Here is a 17,354-nt window from a genome sequence, read left to right on the forward strand (position 1 = left end):
GACTTCCCCTCTGCTCCTCCTGATCACCTCTATCTCCCTCCTCCCTTGTCTCTTCTCCATGTAACTCTGTGAACATCTCTGGGTGTCCCTTGCTGTGGAGAACTGTATCACCCTTAACCTAGATGTTTTATGATCTGAGCTGTATGGACAGAGGAGTCCTGAGGCTACTGTAAGAATAAGACTGAAAGCCAGAGGCAGGAGGCTTAACTCCAGAACTTGAGAACATCAGAGAACTCCTGATTCCAGGGAACATTAATAGACAAGAGCTCATCAAAAGCCTCCATACCTACACTGAAACCAAACTCCACCCAAGAGCCAACAAGATCCAGAGCAAGACCACCAGGCTGATTCTCCAGCAACGCAGGATCACAGCCCTGAGCATTAAACACAGCCCTGAGCAGGCTTTCCAAAACCATGCCAAACCCTAGACACCTCAAAACTCATTACAGGACACTTCCTTGCACTCCTGAAAGAAGAGATCCAGCTCCACCCACCAGAACACAAACGCAAGCTCCCCTAACTAGGAAACCTTGACAACCACTAGCGCCCCACCCCCAAAAGGGATCAGGTTCCACAATAAAGAGGAACCAGGAACTTCCAGCCTAGAAGAGGGCACCCCAAATACAGCAATCTAAACAAAAGGAAAAGGCAGAGAAATGTTCAGCAGGTAGAGGAACATGATAAATGCCCAGTAAACCAAACAAAAGAGGAGGAGACAGGGAGTCTACCTGAAAAAGAATTCAAAATAATGACAGTACAGATGATCTAAAATCTTGAAAACAAAATGGAATTACAGATAAATAGATTGAGAAGATGCAAGAAATGTTCAACAAGGACCTAGAGGACATAAAGAAGAGTCAATCAATAATGAATAATGAATAATGTAATAATTGAGATCAAAAGCACCCTGGAGGGAATAACAGTAGAATAACTGAGGCAGAAGAGAGGATAAGTAAGGTAGAAGATAGAAAGGTAGAAACAAATGAAGCAGAGGGAAAAAAAGAAAAAAGAATTAAAAGAAATGAAAACAAGGTCAGAGACCTCTGGGACAATGTTAAATGCCCTAACATTCAATAATAGGAGTTCCAGAAGAAGAAGACAAAAAGAAAGGCTATGAGAAAATATTTGAGGAGATAATAGTTGAATACTTCCCTAAAATGGGGAATGAAATAGCCACCCAAGTCCAAGAAACTCAGAGAGTCCCAAACAGGGTAAACCCAAGTCAAAACACCCCAAGACACATATTAATCAAACTAATGAAGATCAAACACAAAGAGCAAATATCAAAAGCAGCAAGGGAAAAACAACAAATTGCACATAAGGGGATCCCCTTAAGGATAACAGCTAATCTTTCAATAGAAACTCTTCAGGCCAGAAGGGAATGGCAGGACATACCTAAACTGATAAAAGAGAAAAACCTACAACCTAGATTACTATACCCAACAAAGATCTCATTCAGATATTAAGGAGCAATCAAAAGCTTTATAGACAAGCAAAAGCTGAGAGAATTCAGCACCACCAAACCAGCTCTTCAACACAGATCTTCTCTAGACAGGAAACACAGAAAAGGTTTATAAACTCAAAACCAAAACAACAAAGCATATGGCAGTGTGATCATACTTACCAGTAATTACCTTAAATGTAAATTGGTTGAATGCCCCAACCAAAAGACAAAGACTGGCTGAATGGAAACAAAAGCAAGACCCCTATATATGCTGTCTACAGGAGACCCACCTCAAACCTAGGGACACATACAGAGTGAAAGTGAAGGGCTGGAAAAACATATTTCATGCAAATGGAGACCAAAAGAAAGCAGGAGTAGCAATACTCATATCAGATAAAATAGACTTTGAAATAAAGACCATGAAAAGAGACAATGAAGGACATTACATAATGCTCAAAGGATCAATCCAAGAAGAAGACATAACAATTATAAATATATATGCACCCAACATAAGACCACTTCAATATGTAAGGCATACAATAAAAAGTGGAAAGGGGAAATTAACAGTAACACAATAATGGTGGGAGACTTTAATATCCCACTCACACCTATGAATAGCTCAACAAAACAGAATCTTAGCAAGGGTACACAAGCTTTAAATGATACAATGGACCAGTTAGACCTAATTGATGTCTATAGGACATTTCACCCCAAAACAACAAATTTTACCTTTTTCTCAAGTGCACACGGAACATTCTCCAGGACAGATCACATCCTGGACCATAAATCTGGCCTTGGTAAATTCAAAAAGGTTGAAATCTTTTCAAGTATGTTTTTTCTGGTCACAATGCAGTAAGATTAGATGTCAACTAAAGGAAAAAAACTTAAAAATACAAATAGAGGCTAAGCAACATGCTTCTGAATAACTGACAAATCACAAAAGAAATCAAAAAGTAAATCAAAATATGCATAGAAATAAATGAAAATGAAATCACAACAACCCAAAACCTATGCGGTTCAGTAAAAGCTAAGAGGAAGGTTAATAGCAATACAAGCTTACCTCAAGAAACAAGAGAAAAATAAAATAAATGACCTAATTTTACACCTAAAGCAACTAGAAAAAGAAGAAATAGAGAAACCCAGGGTTAGTACAAGGAAAGAAATAATGAAAATTAGAGCAGAAATAAATGAAAAGGAAACAAAGGAGACTATAGCAAAAATTGAGAAAATTAAAAGCTGGTTATTTGAGAAGATAAATAAAACAGACAAACCATTAGCCAGTCTCATAATGAAATAAAGGGAGAAGAATCAAATCAACAAAATTAGATATCAAAATGGAGAAATCACAAAAGACAACACAGAAATACAAAGGATCATAAGAGACTAGTATCAGCAACTATATGCCAATAAAATGGACAACTTGTAAGAAATTAACAAATTCTTAGAAAAGTATAGTCTTCCATAATGGAACCAGGAAGAAATTGAAAATTTTAACAGACCCATCACAAGCGTGGAAATCGAAACTGTAATCAAAAATCTTCTAACAAACACAGCCCAGGACCAGATGGCTTCACAGGTGAATTCTATCAAAAATTCAGAGAAGAGCTAACACCAATCCTTCTCAAACTCTTCCAGAAAATTGCAGAGGAAGGTAAACTCCCAAACTCATTCTATGAGGCCAACATCATCCTAATACCAAAACCAGTCAAAGATGCCACAGAAAAAGAAAACTACAGGCCAATATCACTGATGAAAATAGATGCAAAACTCCTCAACAAAATTCTAATGAACAGAATCCAACAACATATTAAAAAGATCATACATCATGAGCAAGTGGGCTTTATCCCAGGGATGCAAGGATTCTTTAATATTCACAAATTAATCCATGTTTTATACCACATTAACAAATTGAAAGAGAAAAACCATATGATTATCTCAATAGATGCAGAGAAAGTCTTTGACAAAATTATGATAAAAACTCTCCAGAAAGCAGGCATAGAAGGAACATACCTCAAGATAATAAAAGTCATATATGATAAACCCATAGCAAACATTATTCTCAATGGCAAAAAATTGAAAGCATTTCCCCTAAACTCAGGAACAAGAAAGGATGCCCACTCTCACCACTACTATTCACATAGTTTTGGAAGTTTTAGCTACAGCAATCAGGAAAAAAAAAAAAAAAAGAAATCAAATCCAAATTGTAAAAGAAGTAAAATTCTCACTGTTTGCAGATGACAGTATCCTCTACATAGAAAACCCTAAAGACAACAGCAGAAAATTACTAGAGCTGATCAATGAATATAGTAAAGTTGTAGGATATAAAATTAATACACAGAAATCCCAGGCATTTCTATACAATAAGACTGAGAAAACAGAAAGAGAATTTAAGGAAACAATCCCATTCGCCATTGTGACGAAAAGAATAAAATACTAGGAATAAATCTACCTAATGAAACAAAAGACCTATATATAGAAAACTAGAAAACATTGATGAAAGAAATAAAAAAATAACACAAATTGATGGAGAAATATACCACGTTCATGGACTGGAACAATCAATATAGTGAAAATGAGTATAGTAACCAAGTCAATCTATAGATTCAACACAATCCTTATCAAGCTACAATGGTAATGTATGGAACTAAAAAAAATCTTGAAAGGCCAAGCAATCTTGAGAAAGAAGGATGGAATTAGAGGAGTCAACCTGCCTGACCTCAGAGAATACTGCAAAGCCACAGTCATCAAGACAGTATGGGACTGGCACAAAGACAGAAATGCAGATCAATGGATCAAAATAGAAAGCCCAGAGATAAATCCATGCACCTACGGACAGTTATCTTTGATAAAGGAGGCAAAAATATACAATGGAGAAAAGACGATCTCTTTAACAAGTGGTGCTGGGAAAATGATCAACCACCTGTAAAAGAATGAAACTAGAACACTAACACCATACAGAAAAATAAACTCAAAATGGATTAAAAATCTAAATAGAAGACCAGAAACTATAAAACTCCTAGAGGAAAACATAGGCAGAACACTCTCTGACATAAATCACAGCATGATCCTCTATGACCCACCTCCCAAAGTAATGGAAATAAAAGCAAAAATAAACAGATGGCCTTAATTAAAAGAATTAATCTCAAAAATATACAAGCAGCTACTGCAGTTCAATACCAGAAAAATAAATGACCAAATCAAAAAAATAGGCCAAAGGACTAAACAGACATTTCTCCAAAGAAGACATACAGATGACTAACAAACACATGAAAAGATCCCCACATCACTTATTATCAGAGAAATGCAAATTAAAACCACAATGAGGTACCATTTCACATGGGTCAAAAAGTCTAGAAACAATAAACGCTGAAGAGGGTGTGGAAAAAAGGGAACCCTCTTACACTGTTGATGGGAATGAAAACTAGGACAGCCAGTATGGTGAACAGTGTAGATATTCCTTAAAAAACTGGAAACAGAACTGCCATACAACCCAGCAATCACACACTGAGGAAACCAGAAATGAAAGAGACACGTGTATTCCAAAGCTCATCACAACACTGTTTACAATAGCTAGGACATGGAAGCAACCTAGCTGTCCATCAGCAGAGAAACAGGTAAGAAAGTTGTGGTACATACACGCAATGGAATATTACTCAGCTATTAAAAAGAACGCATTTGAATCAGTTCTAATGAGGTGGATTAAACTGGAGCCTATTATACAGAGTGAAGTAAGTCAAAAAGAAAAACACCAATACAGTATATTAAGGCATATATATGGAATTTAAAAAGATGATAACGACGACCCTATATATGAGACAGCAAAAGAGACACAGATATAAAGAACAGAATTTTGGACTCTGTGGGAGAAGGTGAGGGTGGGATGATTTGTGAGAATAGCACTGAAACATGTATATTACCATATGTGAAATAGATGACCAGTCCAAGTTCAATGCATGAAAGCTGGTGCACTGGGATGATCCAGAGGGATGGGATGGGAAGTGAGGGGGGGAGGGGCTTCGGAATGGGGGACACATACACCCCCGTAGCTGATTTGTTTCAATGTATGTCAAAACCCACCACAATACTGTAAAGTAATTAGCCTCCAATTATTAAAATAAATAAATAAAAAAGCAAGGAAACCACATCGATTATTTTTTAACCCTAAATTAGTTTACTATAATTCATGTCAAAAGTGCTCCACAAGGCTTCTGAGACTTAAAACTATTCATAAAATAGATTTCAAATTGTTATACTCCTGCCTCAATTAGAATGACAGAAGTAATGTAAAATGCACTCATTGACAAAAAACAATGCTTTTTCAGAAAAAATTAAACAATAACAATATACCAGATTTGACTAATCTTTACAATTTTAGTGAGTTTTTACAAATAATTCTACCAAATTTTCACAAAATCCTATGAGCTGGTTGGGGTGGGCATAATTTTTCTTGTCCAAAGTCATATGCTAATTTCCAGAAGAATTTAGCACGGAATCCAGAACCTTGTTTCTAACTTGATGTTCTCTTTTCCCTATTTGTTGCTGTTTAGTGACAAGGCCATGTCCGTCCGACTCTTTGTGACCCCATGGACTGCAGCATGCCAGGCTTCTCTGTCCTTCACATCGTCTTAATTCAGAATTAAGTAAATTTAAACTTTGACTGAAGTGACTTAGCACACAGACTTCTAGCGGTGTAACTACTTGACACAATGAGTCTAAAAAGCTCCTCTTAAAAATATGTTTGTATTTGTGCTTCAATATCCTTTAAACAATTTAAACAGCATTCATTCCCTTACTGCTGTAACTGTGGTTGTAACTATGGAGAAGATGGTATTCAGCCAAAATAAAATTAGAATGAGAAATAAACATATACATCAGGAATTTGGATTGGCAAATGCAGCAACTTGACACTGATTTTGGCAAATATATGAAGCTAACTGTTCTATGAAAGAAAGAGGGAACTGGAAGATCTTTGCTAACTTCAAGAGATTCCAAGATTATGTCACCTAACTCTAATTGGCCGGCTCCATATCAGCAGAGGCACTGTTTTGCTTCCTGGCTTAGTTGCTCCACAGTAGACACAAGATCAAGAATAGCAGGCATTTTTCACAAACAGGGAGCAAAAGAAGCTATTGCCAGAAAAAATAGTTAAGTATCTACATAAAGAAAAGATCTTTTTAAATGACTGAATATAGATTTTTATATTTATATTGATCCATTTATAAGTAAGTGTATATATGTACATATAAATGAATATGTATATGAGCATATGTGTGTATTTACATATATCAAGGTAAAAACACAGATACAATCCACACTGTTCCAGAAAGTATTTAATCCTAAGTGCCAAAATATGTACATTAATATAAAATGATGCAATAAAAGAGAACAAAACTAAAAATTAACATAAAAATTAAGGGTATATTTAGAGTACAGAATTCATATTATAAAAATGCATTTATATAGGCATATATATATTATACAATATATTCATTGCATAGTGACAGATCAACATGTGGCTTTGAACTTTGTCCCAGCCAATGCAAGAGGGAACCCTGAAACCTCTTGGTTCCTGTGATGTGATAGGAAATAATGAATTTTTTCATCACTAGCACAAAGTTTTCAACATTGAAAGTTAGACAATCAGGACAGATTCTATGTTTGCATGTACAATAGTGGAGCAATACTCCTTTTAACTAATTGTTACCTGGAACTCTTGCATGGGGGAAGAAAGATAAAATGGGATAAGATGCTGCCATGTGTCAGTGAGTGAGGAAACTAGGGTTAATTGGGTGAGACTGTCCATGCGTAACTGCTGAAGGAGTGGAAGACTGAGAGGAAGAGCAGAAAAATGAAGGGAAAACTCGTCTTACTTTATGACTATGGTTTGGGCCACATGAATTTTTGAAATTTGTCCATAGGCTTTTCTTTATTTCAGTTCAATGGCCTCTGCTCTACTTATTCTCATGACTCATTAAGCAAACATATTTCTTTAATTGTCTTCAAATAGTGTGAAATGTGATGGAATATCCATAATTGGATTTTGTAATTAGAATTGCATATTTTCTGTGTCTCTCTAAATATGAGCTTCCCACTCAGCAAAAGCAGAACATGATCTGAGTAAAGTCCACATGCTAATATAAAGTATGAAAGCAAATACTTAGCATAGTGCCAAAATAAGTTATAGTTATAATTTAAGGACAGTTAAAAAATTTTGCCAATAGATGTTGGTTTGTTTAATATTGAAGGCATTTGGTTACTCATTTCAGTGGGAAGTGTTAGCCGCTAAGTCATGTCCAGCTCTTTGCAACACCACAGACACCACCAGGCTCCTCTGTCCATGGAATTCTCCAGACAAGAATACTGGAGTGGGTTGCAATTCCCTTCTACAGGGGGTGTGTTTGAGTGAGGGATAAGACCCAGGTTTCCTGCATTGTAGGCCAATTCTTTACTGTCTGAGCCAAAAAGGAAGTCCTAGTTACTTATTAGGTATTAACTAAACCTGCAGTTTTTCATCTGGCTTCAGTCTCTTAAGTTTGAGTTAGCATAGCTATCACCAAACAGCAGTCATTTTTTACAATGGACATTCACAGTTTTTCTGACATTGAGTTCTATTAAATTTGTTTCCTCTCCTCAATGTCTCTATAATTGTTTCTATTACTATAGCCCCATTGGAAGAAGCACAGAGAGGTGAATCGGAATATATGGGTTCTAATATCTGTTCTGCCATAAGCAAGCTATATGATCATGATCATTTAATTTCTTTGGAGTTTACTTTTTCCTTCTGATAGATGGGATCAGTAAGATACATGATAATCTCGTATGTGGACACAAAATAATATGTGGCAAATTGTCTAAAATGCCTAATGTTCTAAAATTTCTGAATAATGTTGCAGAATTGAACATTTCCTTAACTTTCCTTTCATCTTGGAATAAGTACTATCTTTAACAACTATTGGGGAGAACCACCAGACCATTCAGGTATGACCTAAATCAAATCTCTTCTGATTATAGAGTGGAAGTGAGAAATGGATTTAAGGGACTAGATCTGATAGACAGAGTGCCTGATGAACTATGGACAGAGGTTCGTGACATTGTACAGGAGACAGGGATCAAGACCATCCCCAAGAAAAAGAAATGCAAAAAAGCAAAATGGCTGTCTGAGGAGGCCTTACAAATAGCTGTGAAAAGAAGAGAAGTGAAAAGGAGACAAGGAAAGATATACCCACTTGAATGCAGAGTTCCAAAGAATAGCAAGGATAGATAAGAAAGCCTTCCTCAGCGATCAATGCAAAGAAATAGAGGAAAACAATAGAATGGGAAAGACTACAGCTCTCTTCAAAAAAATTAGAGATACCAAGGGAACATTTCATGCAAAGATGGGTTTGATAAAGGACAGAAATGGTATAGACCTAACAGAAGCAGAAGATATTAAGAAGAGCTGGCAAGAACACACAGAATAACTGTACAAAAAAGATCTTCACCACCCAGATAATCACGATGGTGTGATCACTCAACTAGAGCCAGACTCCTGGAATGTGAAGTGAAGTGGGCCTTATGAAGCATCACTATGAACAAAGTTAGTGGAGGTGATGGAATTCCAGTGGAACTATTTCAAATCCTAAAAGATGATGCTGTGAAAATGCTGTACTCAATATGTCAGCAAATTTGGAAAACTCAGCAGTGGCCACGGGACTGGAAAAGGTCAGTTTTCATTCCAATCCCAAAGAAAGGCAATCCCAAAGAATGCTCAAACTATCACACAGTTGCACTCATCCCACATGCTAGTAAAGTAATGCTTAAAATTCTCCACACCAGGCTTCAACAATACGTGAGCCGTGAACTTCAGATGTTCAAACTGGTTTTAGAAAAGGCATAGGAACCAGAGATCAAATTGCCAACATCCGCTGGATCATCAAAAAAGCAAGAGAGTTCCAGAAAAACATCTATTTCTGCTTTATTGACTATGCCAAAGCCTTCGATTGTGTGGATCACAATAAACCGCGGAAAATCCTGAAAGAGATGGGCATACCAGACCACCTGACCTGCCTCTGAGAAACCTGTATGCAGGTCAGGAAGCAACAGTTAGAACTGGACATGGAACAACACACTGGTTCCAAATAGGAAAAGGAGTATGTCAAGGCTGTATATTGTCACCCTGCTTATTTAACTTATATGCAGAGTATATCATGAGAAATGTTGGGCTGGATGAAGCACAGCTGGAATCAAGATTGCCGGGAGAAATATCAATAACCTCAGATATGCAGATGGCACCACCCTTATGGCAGAAAGTGAAGAAGAAGTAATGAGCCTCTTGATGAAAGTAAAGGAGGAGAGTTTTGAAAAAGTTGGCTTAAAGCTCAACATTCAGAAAACTAAGATCATGGCATCTGGTCTTGTCACTTCATGGCAAATAGATGGGGAAACAGGGGAAACAGTGGCAGACTTTATTTTTTTGGGCTCCAAAATCAGTGCAGATGATGACTGCAGCCATGAAATTTTAAGATGCTTACTCCTCAAAAGGAAAGTTATGACCAACCTAGACATCATATTGAAAAGCAGAGATATTATTTTGTCAACAAAGGTCTGTCTAATCAAGGCTATGGTTTTTCCAGCAGTCATGTATGGATGTGATTGTTGGACTATGAAGAAAGCTGAGCACCGAAGAATTGATGCTTTTGAACTGTGGTGTTGGAGAAGACTCTTGAGAGTCCCTTGGACTACAAGGAGATCCAACCAGTCCATCCTGAAGGAGATCAGTCCTGGGTGTTCACTGGAAAGACTGATGCTGAAGCTGAAACTCCAGTACTCTGGCCACCTCATGCGAAGAGCTGACTCATTTGAAAAGACCCTGATGCTGTGAAAGATTGAGGGCAGGAGAAGAAGGGGACAACAGAGGATAAGATGGTTGGATGGCATCACTGACTCGATGGACATGACTCTGGGTAAACTCCAGGAGTTTTGATGGACAGGGAGGCCTGGCATGCTGCAGTTCATGGTGTTGCAAAGAGTCGGACACAACAGAGCGCCTGAAGAGAACTGAACTTAACAACTATAATTCAATGTGGCCTCTAGGATGAGCCCCAAGGTCAACTCTAAAAGTGGTCAATTCTTTCAAAAATTTAAAGTTTAGTACTTCTGATGCACACAAAGAAGTAGTATTCACAATGATAAGTACACAGAACTTATTAAGAGTCTACTCTCTGTTCAGCTCTGTGCCAAGAATATCTCTAATTTTATTGAATAACACACATATTCTAAGTGTTCAAGGATAGTCATGCGTCTCTTTCATATAATATTTAATCTGTAAGTTATGTGATGCCAGAATTAAAAGAATATAAACATTTGAAATGTTTACAATTTTATTTGCTTCTCTCGAGATAAATTTCACTACCTAGTTAAAATCTATATCTGGAATATATACATCACCAAGATGAGATGGCTAAGCAAACAGTGGACACTGTAAATAGTTGATAAAGTGATATATATGTATAATTTAAATATTATATGCTTGTCTGTATTCATACATCATAATAATTATACCAATCTATCTTTATCTCCCTACACATTTGATTTATTTTGCAATATTATCTAAGAAATTTGGAGCCAAAATGCTTGTGATCTATAAGATTTATGACTGGGGATTAAATAGATAAATCACAAGGCAAAACTATCACTAAGCCTTACACTTCTAGATGAAGGTTGCAGCAACCTTTAGTTGATTTTTTTTCTTCCTAAATAGTCTGTGAACATTCAAATCACATCTCCTGGATAATATGTGACTAGTCAATTTATTCCTCAGAGTTTCTAACTCAGATTATAAGAATAATGACTTTTCAAAAACATTTTTAAAAGGAGAGTTTCTCTAAGTCATTAAATATCCCATTATTTAGGGAATACAAATTCAGGTTATTAGATTAAAATAAATTTTGTCTCATCACAGTTGTGCAGCTGAATTCTGCATTGTGGTAAAATTGTGGTAAACTTAAAAAACCTAATACCTCTAAATTTAATTTTTAAACAAAGTAAATTGTCACTGCTCCTTCTTTTACTTAAAAAAGTGCCACCTTTCTATTGTAGTTGATTTTCAATATTGTTCTTAGTTCCGGGTGTACAGAAAAGTGATTCAGGATTTTTGCAGACTATATCCCACTCTAGGTTATTACAAGTATTGGGTATAATTCCCTCTAAAAATGCTACATTTAAAGCTGGCATTTAAATAGGTTTTTGCACTCTCCTGCCAATTCTACTTGTAAGGATAAAATTATAACCTAATAATTTAACAATTATGTAATGTAAATGAAAGCATCTTAAATGAAAGGATCCTTAAATATTTTGTTACTGTTATTACTGAGCTTTCCCTTAAAGAATCAAGATCTGCACAATATACCAAACTGGAATACCATACTTAGGAACATTTTATCACTGGATACTGGAACCTCAATTCTTTTTATCACTGACAGATGATGGATGGTGTTTTAATGCTTGCTGACTTTCTTCTTTCAGGAGCACAATTAGAATCCATTTTAAAGTAGAAGCACAGTGAACAGAGAAGGATGGGTCATGAATGCCTATAATTACCCAAGCAAAGTTCTCTCCCTCATGGCTCATCCATATTTATAATAATACCAGTCCAATTTGAGGATAAATTCGTATGGTCTTTATATTCACTCGATTATATATTTCTGCAAATGTTTTAGGCTAGGATTCATGTGGTACTATGAATGGCCAGCTCTGCTGGACTGACAGCAATGCTAACGCCACTGATATTTTGGTTGAGAAGAAGTGCAATGCAGATGAGTAACCAGATGCAATCCCTTTGTTTTCCTCAAAGTTTTGTGTAAATTGGATGGTTCTGGAAAATTCCACTGAAGTGAGTGAGTACGTTCTCCATTGCTTGATCTAACCCTTCACAAGTACACTAGAGAGCAAGATTTGTGTCATGGATGTCTAACGTACTCATTATTTTCCAGATTTCCTTTTAGCTTTCTTCTCTGACATCCCTGGTTGCCAAAAGATCTTCAGTTTGGTAACCATCCAGGCACACGCCCTAAATTCTGAAAATATTCTGATCACTAATATACATTACCCCATTTCCCATTTATGCCTCTTAATGCTATTGCTTATAATAGTGTTTTTTTTTTTAAAGAAACTCTTAATGTAAGACTGTAGGGGAATGGAAAGCACATGACTTTAAACTTAAAATTTCAACTCTGATACTTTAATATCTTAGAACAGTAAATTACTTAATAAATGATCAGTCTTAGTATTAAGCTTACCATGTTCAATCATGGTTTTAGGTGCTTGGTGCATTTCAATTTATGTAATTCTCACAACCCTCTGAGAGGGTCCTAATTATGACAAGAGAATTGAGGCATAGAGAGTGTAAGTAAGTTTCCCAGAGTCATATGACTAGGAAGAATGAAATTCAGCATTTAAATCAAGGAATTCCAGTTCCAGAAACTGGCACTATAATGCTCTTTTCCCACTTGAAAACTCCTTTCTTAATATTTTTTTTTTTTTTTTTTTATTTGGGGGCATTTTATTTTTTTTTTTTTTTTTTTTTTTTTTTTTTTTTTTTTTTTAATATTATTTTATTAGTTGGAGGCCAATCACTTTACAACATTTCAGTGGGTTTTGTCATACATTGACATGAATCAGCCATATAGTTACATGTATTCCCCATCCCGATCCCCCCTCCCACCTCCCTCCCCACCCGACTCCTCAGGGTCCTCCCAGTGCACCAGGCCCGAGCACCTGACTCATGTATCCCACCTGGGCTGGTGGTCCGTTTCACCATAGATAATATACATGCTGTTCTTTCAAAACATCCCACCCTCACGTTCTCCCCCAGAGTTCAAAAGTCTGTTCTGTACTTCTGTGTCTCTTTTTCTGTTTTGCATATAGGGTTATCGCCACCATCTATCTAAATTCCGTATATATGTGTTAGTATACTGTAATGTTCTTTATCTTTCTGACTTACTTCACTCTGTATAATGGGCTCCAGTTTCATCCATCTCATTAGAACTGATTCAAATGAATTCTTTTTAACGGCTGAGTAATATTCCATGGTGTATATGTACCACAGCTTCCTTATCCATTCATCTGCTGATGGGCATCTAGGTTGCTTCCATGTCCTGGCTATTATAAACAGTGATCAATGGAACAGAATAGAAAGCCCAGAGATAAATCCACGAACCTATGGACAGCTTATCTTTGACAAAGGAGGCAAGGATATACAATGGAAAAAAGACAATCTCTTTAACAAGTGGTGCTGGGAAAACTGGTTAACCACTTGTAAAAGAATGAAACTAGAACACTTCCTAACACCATACACAAAAATAAACTCAAAATGGATTAAAGATCTAAATGTAAGACCAGAAACTATAAAACTCCTAGAGGAGAACATAGGCAAAACACTCTCCGACATAAATCACAGCAAGATCTTCTATGACCCACCTCCCAGAATATTGGAAATAAAAGCAAAAATAAACAAATGGGACTTAATGAAAATTAAAAGCTTTTGCACAACAAAGGAAACTATAAGTAAGGTGAAAAGACAGCCCTCAGATTGGGAGAAAATAATAACAAATGAGGAAACAGACAAAGGATTAATCTCAAAAATATACAAGCAACTCCTGAAGCTCAATTCCAGAAAAATAAACGACCCAATCAAAAAATGGGCCAAAGAACTAAACAGACATTTCTCCAAAGAAGACATACAGATGGCTTTCTTAATATTTAATGAAAGCAGACTACTACATTCTAGGTATAGGGTCAGGTATTATATTTGGCATTATTTAACCGTCAGAAACAGTTTAATAAGTGGGTGTAAGATAATGCCAAGTATAATGCCTGACTCTATGCCTAGAATGTAGTAGTCTGCTTTCATTAAATCTTAGTTCTTCTTTTCTTTTCCAATAACTAAGATGGAAATTCTGATGGAGGGATGTTGTCAGGGAAGAGGAAAAGGATTCACATGGGCTGAAGTACAGGAAGCATAGTTCCTAAGATAACTTTTAAATTCAATGACAGAATTAATCTCAAAATCTTTAACTTGTAGTATTCATGGACTCTAGCAATAAAAGATCATTTTTATTAGGAATATCTTGGATAAGACTGCAAAATATGACCAACTTGGGAACACTTTCACATTAAAAGCTGTAACTTTTTAACATGTAACATGTAATCATCATGATAAACTTTTGCTCTTCAAGGATTACTACAGCATTCAGAAATAGATGAAAATTACACACAAAAATATGAATTTTATTAAGCACTAAGCTAACCTTTAAGAAAATGTTTAAAAATTTGATTTAAAACTACAGTTACTTACAATTTTTATTAATAAAAGGTATTGATTATTATTATAATTAATATGCTTAATTAAAATAAAAAGAGATTTTTGGTTTCAGGGTCTTGCTTATATATTTGCTTATGGGATGGTTGCCCCTGAGGGGAAAGTGAGTTACAGCATCTGAAATAATGTGTTCCCCTAAAAGGTGAAGGGAAGATCAGACAAAATATATACTTTAAAAACTCTGCTACACAAAGTTAGTTTCAGATGAACAAGCAAAAATTTTTTAAAAAACAAATATAACTGGATGAATAGAAAAATCGTATGAAGTTTGCATTAAACTTTTAATGATGTGGTCACCCATATTTCAATATTTTATAATTTATAATACCATTAAACTATTTCAATAAGATAAACATATATATACAATATGATATTATATGACAATATGACAATATGATAAACCATGCGGTAACTAAGGGATAAAACTCTTGCTTAAAGGTCAACTAGATTTATTTATTTTACCTTTTTGAGGGATTTATGGCTTGCCTAAGATTTACAAATAGTGTATGATGGGGACCCAAATAAGCAGCATTTTATTAGTAGTATTTTTTAATACAGTATGAAGGTGTGTGTGTGTGTGTGTGTGTGTGTGTGTGTGTGTGTGTGTCTGTGTCTGTGGGCACGTGTCTAAGTTTGTATAATATATGTCTGTTCTTCGGAGTTGGTTTAGAAATTCTATTTGAGTTCTGTCTCTTAGATACTAAATCCCCAAAACTAGAGCTAAAAACATTAAAAATTTCATGGAATAAACGGCCATGACTTTAAATATTTTATATTTAGAAAAATTCATATTATCTTCCTGAGAAATTTATGCACATCTTTATTATTTATTTATGTATGACAAGAGAAAGGGTAAATTCTGTATCAAAAGTACATTTGCAGAACCAGATTCCCAACTCTGGAGAGAGGTAAGTCTGTTACTCACTTATTGGACGGGCTATTGAGTGGACAGGCGCAGGGCTGACAGTCGTCAGAGGTTCCTTTAGTAGGGTCACCGTAGAAACCAGGGAGACATTTATCGCAATATGGGCCAGCAGTGTGATCCTGACAATTCTGAGGAAGAAGTGCACATCAGAGTTTATTATTCCAGTCTCTAGCATCAACACATTACCAAAAATAGGTCTACAGCATCATTAGTCTGTTCCCCGCCAGGAAGAGTAATTTCCCACATAAAATGGTCAATTTTACAGCTGCGAAATAGCATTGAAAGTTAATTTAATATCTAGCTTATAAACTACAGGCTACTTTCAGCATATGCATACTTAACAAAAAGATGACTGAAATTCACTATAAAGTTTTTTCATTATGTATCTTTTCTTTTGGTTTTTCATTTTTTCTTAAAGAAATATGTGTGAGTATGTGTAATAACATACGTTTAGACTCTATACAGAGTCTAAATGACATATGTTTAATGGAAATTGCACCTGATTTAGGTAAAAATTAATTGTTCAACTTAAAACTGCTGATTTAATGGGAACTGTGGCTAATCATACAAATCCTCTGCGACTACAGCCCTCCTACATCTGAGATTAATTTGGACCTCAGTATGCTCTGATGATGTGGACAATGCACTGATGTATTACAGTTGTGAGGGCCTTGCTTGACTCATGATTAAAAGATGGGAAGACTGAGAAACTTTTAAATGTATACTAATAAACAATAAAACCACAAGGCATATAACAATTTCCCTCAGACATTGGTTTTTAAAATAAAAGAGTATTTTCCATCAATTAGTATTTTCTGGAACCATGTACTTTTTAAAAATAAAAAAATCAAAATAAAGTAACATATCTTGATTTCTTCATATTAACTAAAGTAGATTTATCAACTTAGTGCTCACGAAATTCATCAAGACTGGTAAAGGTGAACAATCAGTTAATGAATGAAAATGTCTATAAAGTTTTCAATAGCACAATCTGATCAATTTATATGATGTTTTGGCATTGTGTAGACATAACTTCTTCAAACTTCCATAATACAATAAAATGTATTTAATGCCTATTAAATATCACACAACATAGATTTATTGTGACTGAAATATATTTTTAATTTTACAAGCATAAAAAATTCCATTTTTTCTCATTTCAAAAGAGTTCATCAGAGTTTGGAGTGTAAAACCTTTAGTTTTATCATCAATAGCCAAATATGTAGAGGAAATAGCTAACAGCCAAAATATGAATTCATTTTAAGCATAAAGTAGAAATTTACTAACCTTGATGACCAATGGGAGAGCCAGTTTGACTTAATGAAAGTTCTGAGTTATTATTTATTCCAGTATATTTTAAGTTCTATTTTAATTACATTTAATAAATATATTTAATTTAAAACCACATAAATAACATTTCAGAAAACAGTTGGTCAAATTCCTTGGGGAGAGGGACAGATTCTTTACTGAATAGAAGATATGAAACGAAAATCCAATAATTTAACTCTGAATCAATTGCTTACATTCTGTAAAATGTGAGAGCTGAAGCCCATAATGTATGAAGCTTTCAAGTTCTGAAATCTTATGACAGTTTAAACTACAAGTGAATAGGTGATTCTTTAGTATCT

The 17,354-nt window shown here is 35.3% G+C and overlaps 1 protein-coding gene across 1 annotated transcript in view; it reads right to left on the reverse strand.

Moving 5' to 3' along the window:
• Positions 1–17,354, reverse strand: part of LAMA2 (laminin subunit alpha 2) — a 673,037-nt gene that overhangs the window by 269,740 nt on the left and 385,943 nt on the right. The window contains exon 17 of the mRNA XM_065931349.1: positions 15,727–15,854. Within this exon, the coding sequence (XP_065787421.1) occupies positions 15,727–15,854 (128 nt within the window). The remainder of the gene's footprint in view (positions 1–15,726; positions 15,855–17,354) is intronic.

This window comes from Muntiacus reevesi, chromosome 3 (genome assembly GCF_963930625.1).
Source record: "Muntiacus reevesi chromosome 3, mMunRee1.1, whole genome shotgun sequence".
In the NCBI taxonomy this organism is placed as follows: domain Eukaryota; kingdom Metazoa; phylum Chordata; class Mammalia; order Artiodactyla; family Cervidae; genus Muntiacus; species Muntiacus reevesi.